The 9047-nt window shown below is 35.4% G+C and overlaps 1 protein-coding gene across 7 annotated transcripts in view; it reads right to left on the reverse strand.

Moving 5' to 3' along the window:
- LOC143253788 (RNA-binding protein Musashi homolog Rbp6-like) overlaps positions 1-6891 on the reverse strand; it is a 205186-nt gene extending 198295 nt beyond the window's left edge. For 2 of the 7 annotated variants that reach the window (XM_076508162.1, XM_076508160.1), the window contains exons 1-3: positions 6700-6888; positions 6501-6541; positions 2208-2289 (exon numbers count right to left, since the gene is read on the reverse strand). In XM_076508162.1, the coding sequence (XP_076364277.1) occupies positions 2208-2289; positions 6501-6541; positions 6700-6761 (185 nt within the window). In that variant the 5' untranslated portion in view covers positions 6762-6888. Of the gene's footprint in view, positions 1-2207; positions 2290-6500; positions 6542-6699 lie in introns of all 7 variants that reach the window. The other 5 variants (XM_076508167.1, XM_076508164.1, XM_076508163.1 and 2 more) reach the window with 4 other exon arrangements.
- Positions 6892-9047: the final 2156 nt, after the last annotated feature.

Consider the following 9047-nt stretch of genomic DNA (forward strand, 5'->3'; position numbering starts at 1 on the left):
TGGGACAGTAACTGGTTTGGTTTTGAATTTCGCGCAAAGCTACACAAGATCTACTTGCGCTAGCCGTCCATAATTTAACAGTGTAAGATTAGAGGGAAGGCAGCTAGTCATCGCCACCCAACTCTTGGGATACTCTTTTACGAAAGAATAATGAGATTGACCGCCACATTATAACGCCCCCACGGCTGAAAGAGCGAACATGTTTGGTGCGACGGGGATTTGAACTCGCGACCTTTATATTACGAGTCGATCGCCTTAACCCACCTGGTCATGCCAGGCCGTCAGTAACTGAGGAACTAAGTAAAAAAAAGTAAAAACCCTATAACCAGAGCATATCTATAATCCCCTAACACCACTTTGTCTAATATTCTTGTGGGGGGGGGCATCATTGTACCGGAAATGAGACACTTACAACAGTAATGGGGAGAATATGCTTATCATTACCTGGGAAACTGGATGAATTTCATGACGTCACTCAACTCCCTTTGTATGTCACTTATTCAACTACACCCCCATTCCCAGTTTACCCTTGAAGAAGAAAGGTCTACCTTTCCAAGTGCTTGAGTTATGGTTTTTTTTTTATCATTTTGTTTCGAGAAGTTGTTTCTATATGTTTTTCGGACATCACGAATGAGGAACTAATTTTATGTTAATACTATAAACATATTAAAGATGAAGACATTATCTCGAGTCAGTACTTTAACCAATGAGTTAATAATTAAAAAACTAGAATTAAGACACCCCTGATGCATCTAAAGAATTACAGGTAGAAAACTGTTTATATTGCCACAAACCAAACCTAAAAATACATGAATGTAATGTTGGTTGTACTCTGCACTGAACGCGGACTGACAGGAAAGATACGCTACATCACATTAACATCACACATAACATCATGAAGTGCCTAGTTAGACAAGTTATGTTGTTACGGTAAACCAAACTAAGAGCCTTTCTTACTTTTCTTACTTTAGATTTTCTCGTTTAATTAAGAGGACACAAGTACAAGCAATCTTACCCTAAAAATCGCAGACGGTGTACGAGAGTCACGCACTAGTGCGTCAACAAACGCAAGAGCCTTGCAGTTCACTGAGAGCGCTTGATTGAGAGCTTCACGCTAGACGCAAAATACCTCTTGTAGTAGCAAGCAATGCGCAAGCAGACGAACGCAGCAGAAACTTCGATCCGCTCGTGCAAGGAACAACAAATCAGTGCTCGTGTTCCACTCTGAGCCAGGACGATGAAGTGTGTGTGTGTGTGTGTGTGTGACATGATCAACTGAGGTTATCATCACAAGATTATATCAGTCCCAGATATTGGCCCCAAATTAGCCTTATATACATACACCAGTAATTGCAACCTTTCATATATAAGCGGTCTTAAAGTTGATGACGTAATTTTCGACCCTATTTATTATTTTTATTATACATCAAACTACAACACTACATCACATTATTACATATCACTCCACAACACCAGATCACATTATTACACATCAAACTACAATACTGCATCACGTTATTAGACATCAAACCACAATACTACATCACATTACTACAATTAAACTACAACACAACATCACATTATTAGACATCAAACTACAATACTACATCACATTACTACACATTAAACTAGAACACATCATGTTATCACACATGAAAGTACAACACTACATCATATTATTACACATCAAACTACAGCACCAGTTCACGTCATTACACATCAAACGACAACACTATATCATAGTAAACTTGGATGTAAGTTCTTATATGGCGCTGTATGTATTCTTTGAGACAGTATATAACATTCCACAGTTCACACATTCGTTTTAAAGTAAGCTTAAAAGCAAATCCAGTCAAATGAACTTTCCACGATAACATAAGTCAATCACGTATTATTACAACCCTCATTTAAAATCCCTTTTTAGCCAATTGTTTGCTTCAAAACAACTCCGGAAAGTGCACGTTTACATTTGTTCTAAAAACGTTTAACACAAACCATTTCCACCTGCGTGACAATACACGCGTAGCCCTAGGTTCTGCCAAATTAACCAGTCTACACGAGTGGCTTGTCGGGGAACTAGTTCCAGCAGTCCACGTTCGTTCGTTAGGATCAGCGTGGGTCACCCAAGTAAACGGAATTATTAGTGGCGTATATGCTGCATTGTTTACCAAATTAATAATAATAATAAAAAAGAATGGTTTACTCACCGAGACCTCCTCGTAGACGGGTCCTTCATTACCATAACTTCTGTAATGTCCCCGTATTTCCCAAAATATTCTTTAAGAGCTTCTGCAAAATAAACAACCAACTTAGTATGTCAGGAACACATTAAAACCGTAACCAGAGATTACGGGTTGTTTCGAATAACAACAGTAATGGCCTAAGAGTAACAACAAGAGAAAATTGCTCAATTTCTATAGAAATTGAGAAAACAAACAAATTACCTCATTTCTTGCAGTAAGAACGAGACAAAACAGTTATAACCACATAGTAGAGAAATGGAAAAAAAAAAAATAGCAGAGTTTTTACAGTAAAAACGAAATTAAACAGATATGTCTTTATAGTTTTAGTTTATTTGTAGTTAAGCACAAATCTACTCAAAGGGCTATCTGTGCTGTGCCCACTACGAATATCGAGATCTGGTTTTTTACGTTATAAGTCTGTAGACATATGCCACCGGGGGGAGGGGCTTTTTACAGTATAGAAATGAAACGAAATAGTTATTTTCTTGTGGCAAAGAAACATCAAAAACATCTTGGAGTCTTATGGTAGAGAAAACAAATAAAATAGTCCAATTAAAAAATTGCTAGCTTTGATTGTCGCATACGGAACAAATGGCCTAGCGTACTTTCCGGGCAAACACATATAAAAATATACCAATATTTTTAAGTAACTCCGAATTGAAACTTCACTAAGAAATATAGCCAGATTTTAAAGTAACTCCGAACTGAAACCTTCACTAAGAAATATAGCGAGATTTTAAAGTAACTCCGAACAAAAACCTTCACTAAGAAATACAGCCAGATTTTAAAGTAAATCAGAATTCAAACCTTCACTAAAAAATATAGTCAGATTTTAAGTAAATCAGAACTAAAATATTCACTCAAAAATATAACGAGATTTTAAAGTAAATCAGAATTGAAACCTTCAGTAAGAAATATAGTCAAATTTTAAAGTAACTCCGAACCGAAATTTTCACTAAGAAATATAGCCAGATTTTTAAGTAACTCCAAACTGAAACCTTCACTAAGAAAGATAGTCAGATTTTAAGTAAATCAGAACTGAAACCTTCATTAAGAAATACAGCCAGATTTTAAAGTAACTCCGAACTGAAACCTTCACTAACAAAGATTGTCAAATTTTAAGTAAATCAGAATTGAAACCTTCATTAAGAAATACAGCCAGATTTTAAAGCAACTCCGAACTGAAACCTTCACTAAGAAAGACTGTCAGATTTTAAGTAAATCAGAATTGAAACCTTCATTAAGAAATATAGCCAGATTTTAAAGTAACTCCGAACTGAAACCTTCACTAAGAAAGATTGTCAGATTTTAAGTATAACTCAGAACTGAAACCTTCACTTAAGAAAGTAAATAGAACTGAAACCTTCATTAAGAAATTTTTAAAGTAACTCCCTTCACTAACAAAGATTGAAATCATTTCACTAAAGCAACTCCGAACTGAAACCTTCAAAGAAAGACTATAGCCAGATTTTAAAGTAACTCCGAACTGAAACCTTCACTAAGAAAGATTGTCAGATTTTAAGTAAATCAGAACTGAAACCTTCATTAAGAAATATAGCCAGATTTTAAAGTAACTCCGAACCGAAACCTTCACTAAGAAATATAGCCAGATTTTTAAGTAACTTCGAACTGAAACCTTTATTAAGAATTACAGCCTGATTTTAAAGTAAATCAGAATTGAAACCTTCACTAAGAAATACAGCCAGATGTTGAAAAACTGGATGGACAGTACAGAAGTCAGATGAAAAGATACTGTCTTTCGTGCGAGGTAAGTAAGGTATAGAAAACATTTCTACGAAATTGATGCCCAATTATTTCTCATTATAAGGCAGTTTTCGTTTCATAAATACATACGACATATAATAACGTTTTGACTTTTAACGAATTAACAGCAACTACTAAAATTAAACTGGTACGTTCTAGGATGACCTTTAACATTTCCAATAAGTCCAGTCAGATTCCTTTTGGAAATACGCTTGAAGATTAATAATAAAATAAGTCGTTACCCACTACGAAATTATCAAAACGTAAACGTACAGTTATCCGAATTAATACGTCGATTCATACTAATGGAGGATTTTTTAAAATAGGGTTACGTTTTGCTTAAATAGTTCAGCGTCAATCAAACGGACTCACTTATCAGAGGTCAACCGATGCCAATACTTCTAATCACGAGATGGTACATAGGAGCCAGTGTTGAACTCCTGGTTATATGACACATGTTTATCACAAGTGTATGGACAGGAAAAAAGAGAGGGGGTGAGTTTTTTTTATCAACACAGGAAGTTTTGTCACGTGTCAACTTTAATCAGCGGTATATGAGATTCGTACATTAGTACACGTACTTGTATACACGATAGTATTAAAAAAAAAAAAAGGTTTAAAGAGATGGGTAAATCACGTGAAAAACAAACCGATAAAACTAATGTCTTACACAGGTGGAGCTTCCATTCATCTGTTCTTGTCTCTGGCGAAGACAAGATTCACATGTCGAATTATTGCTCGTAATCGCGAAGCTACACAATTAGCTATTTATCCTGTGTTCACTATGGGTATCGAAACCCGGTTTGTAGCGTTATAAGCTTTCAGACTTATCGCTGATACACTGGGAACTGCCCATCCATCTGTCGAAAGCACAAGAATCTGTGTGTATATATATATATATATATATATATATATATATATATTTATAATCACAACACGAGCTACGGGTCTCGGATAACTAATATCTCCCCTTTACATCCATCTCCTTTGAAAAGATATCAATTAATTATATGTCTTTGCCTCCAAATTTCCCAGAATTATGCGACAACGTTCCATATAGAACTCTAGAAAACTGTGGACATAATTATAAGTCATATTTCTACGGAGTAACACATAGTACGTATTTAGTTGTCTTTAACGAATTACTTAGTATTTCTGCGCTAAACTAAAGAAACGGCAATTGTAGTTTAACTAGTCACCGTTCCCGTGATGCTCCCGGCCGCTTAGCGGTAAGTCAAGGGGCTTATAGCACTACTAATCAGGTTTCGATACTCGCGCTGGGCACAGCACAGATAACCTATTGTGTAGCACCGTGTTTTATAACAAGCAAACCTTCGTATCTAGCACTCGCTATAAGATATCACTCGTTAAAACCACCATCCCTATTTCCAACACATACATAGAGTAACATCAATACTTGTCGTTAGTAAAATATATCACATTAAACACCCTCCAGTGGTACAATAGTACGTTTTCGGACTCACACCACTAGAAACCGGGTTTCGAAACCCATGGTGAGCAGAGCAGAGATAGCCTCTTATGTAGCTCTGTGCTTGTTCCTACAACGATATACTGGTTTTAAAAATAAAACTGTTATTTGTAATTACTCCGGAAAAAAGTTTTGCATTTAATACCTGTGTTAACGAGAAGCAACAGTTAACTTATAAAGGTTGTCAGTTTCGTTGTTTCACTAATTTTGGTAACGGCAGTTAGTATATAAATCATTTTATGTATTGAATGGTGTAAAAACTGTACTTAATTATTACAATACTGAATTATTGTAATAACAGGATTTATTTAACTGTACTTAGCTCTATAAATTTTTTTAATGCTTATAACAATCAGAGATAACGTTTTATTCATTATATACGTTAATCACACCTATATATAGCAGGACTATTATTCAGGGTTTACATTAAGGGACAACATATAAGAAATGCTCTTTAATGCTGCCAACCAATCAAACACTTCCTTAGTAAGTGAAATCTTTAGGTTGTTACGCTTGATAATCTAACCCTAACACGTTTTCTCGTCTTCATCTAGAAACACTTTTCTGGTAATTCTATTCCATTCTAAAACCATTTTCCCCTACTCTAGAAGTATCACACCCATAAGGAACACTTTCGTAGTCATTCCGTTTAGTCCTAAGACAGTTATTTTACCTGGTTGTCTTTGATATTCAAACCTACTGTTATAAATTATTCTTATATTTGAAAGCAGTACCTTTAATCTAATTAAGTATCATACGTAGCTAGAAATATATACTTACCAATGCTTTAAAGACTATTCGTACCAAACCTTTACCTATCCCAGTTTTTACGAAACATCTGGTTTCGCGAGGTTGCAAAAGAAAGATTTACTTCACGTCCCTTTACTTAACGTCTATTTACAAACAACCAGCTGTGTATTCGATATAATATTTGCCTTTTATTAAGGGTATTTAGCAGTAGTGTTAGAATCGTGAAAAGTGGTAGATAAGAGAAAATCGCTTACCTGGAGCAGTTTGCCAGCTTAAGCCCCCTATGAACATTTTCCTGAAAGAGAAAAAGGAAAAAAGGAAATTAGGCGCTGAAAAAAAATCCCACCGATTCCATACAGACGCGACTTTTTTTTTCTTGTTCCCCGACCCCTGGAGCTTCCACACACAATAATAACATCGAATATTGGAATTTTATACCCGCCGAAGACCTACCCGAAGTCGTTGTGGGCTTCGTTAGGACTACCCGAAAGTGACTCTGAAGTGTCGTTTTCCATCGTCTGCACACAACGGCGGCTACACTATAATAAACTCCTGCCTGTAACCCAGCACGTGGAGAACTAAACACGAGCTCTTAGCTTGCGCGGTACAACTACTGTGCTATGACGGGTGGCGCCACACTCCACTTTCAGCAGGCGCAAGAGCTGAGGTTGATAGATAGAATATCACAGAGCGTCATTGGTCGGCTGGCTCACGCAAGCGTCACGCATCACTTTTACTGACGTCATTTAAAAAAGATCATGGAGTTCGCCCCACCTTCTGTACGACGTTGTTGTCGACGCTGCTGCCCCCGTGTGTCTAGATGTTTAACTATTCTCGCATATCACTTCTCACGGTCGCCACAGTCAGTTGAATACACTAAATAATGAATGAACTTTCGGAAAATTACAATATTATCAAAGGATTAAGCATGTCTGATAAACAGCTCCCGAAACTACAACAGGCCTGGTAAAGATTGTAGAAAGACTCGTGCCTAACACTCAGTTTAGTAAGACTACTACATGTTTGATAAACAGCTCTCAAAATTACAGCAGGCCTGGTAAAGATTGTAGCAAGACTCATGCCTGATACTCAGTTTAGTAAGACTACTACATGTCTGATAAACAGTTCCCAAAATTACAACAGGCCTGGTAAAGATTGTAGCAAGACACATGCCTGACACTCAGTTTAGCAAGATTTGATGATTATTCAAGTTTTCTACATTACGTCCTAACCTATCTGTATGTTCCTGTTTCTATATTACGTCCTAACCTATCTGTTTGTTCCTGTTTCTACATTACGTCCTAACCTATCTGTATGTTCCTGTTTCTGTTCGCTTTTTCATTTCTACCACACTTGTTAACTGCTTTTTCGACTTTTTGCAGTATTTTTTGTTTATTTAACACCCTCCATTGTCGACTCTATTTGTGCTACGTGTTTCCTCCATTGTTGACTCTATTTGTGCTACGTGTTTCCTCCATTGTTGACTCTATTTGTGCTATGTGTTTCATAAGTTGTAATTCGATTTTTTAACGTTTATTTTAATAATTACTCGTCTTTCGGCTGATTCATTTTAATATTTATCTTATTAAATTTTTAGTTGTTGTTTTAACTTTTCTATCTTAAGCCAGTGTAACTATTATTTTATTTACATCTAACAGACAAGACTGTCCTCTTCATCTGTCCAGTGTAAACTACTGTCATTAACAAGTGAATTTCTATTATAAGCAGTGAAATAAACAACTTGTTAAGAGTACGAAAGAGCTGCGAAGGAAGGGGTTATCAGGTCAGTGTTTCATACACAGCCATTCTGTAAAGTCAGTGCTTTGTTTTAAACACTAATGTTTTCGGAAGTCAGTACTTTGTTTTAAACACTAATGTTTTGTGAAGCCAGTACATTGTTTTAAACACTAATGTTCTGTGAAGTCAGTACATTGTTTCAAACGCTAATATTCTATGAAGTCAGTACATTGTTTTAAACGCTAATGCTCTGTGAAGTCAGTACATCGTTTTAAACACTTATATTCTGTGAAGTCAGCGCTTTGATTTAAACACTAATGTCCTGTAGAGTCAGTACATTGTTTTATACGATAATACTCTATGAAGTCAGTACACTGTTTTAAACGCTAATATTCTGTGAAGTCAGTATATTGTTTTAAACACTAACGTTCTATGAAGTCAGTATATTGTTTTAAACACTAAGGTCTGTGAAATCAGTACATTGTTTCAACCGCTAATGTTCTGTGAAGTCAGCGCTTTGATTGCAGTACTCAAAGAAATTCTGTAAAGTTAGAATCTGTAACACTTACAGTGTATGTGCGTGGTTAGTCCTTTGTGAATCTTGCAAATTGTCAACGATATCCATGCTTTGTTTATAACACCCACAGAAATTCACAGTGTTTGTAGTAGATCTATAATGTTAATATTTGACATATAAGGTTAATGTTTTGATCTATAATGTTAATATTTGACATATAACGTTAATGTTTTGATCTATAATGTTAGTATTTGACATATAAGGTTAATGTTTTGATCTATAATGTTAATATTTGACATATAAGGTTAATGTTTTGATCTATAAGGTTAATATTTCATATATAAGATTGATATTTTGATTTATTAGGTTGATGTTTGATCCATAAGTTTAATATTTGATCTATAAGGTTAATGTTTGATTTGTAAGGTTAATGTTTGATTTGTAAGGTTAATGTATTGTTGTTTGTTGTAAAAGTTAGAGACACTCTGGTAAATTAGAGCTTTATACTATTTACTGTTGTTGTATGAAGATAGCACTGTGTTCATAA

Source organism: Tachypleus tridentatus, chromosome 6, assembly GCF_004210375.1.
Source record: "Tachypleus tridentatus isolate NWPU-2018 chromosome 6, ASM421037v1, whole genome shotgun sequence".
Classification (NCBI taxonomy): Eukaryota; Metazoa; Arthropoda; class Merostomata; order Xiphosura; family Limulidae; genus Tachypleus; species Tachypleus tridentatus.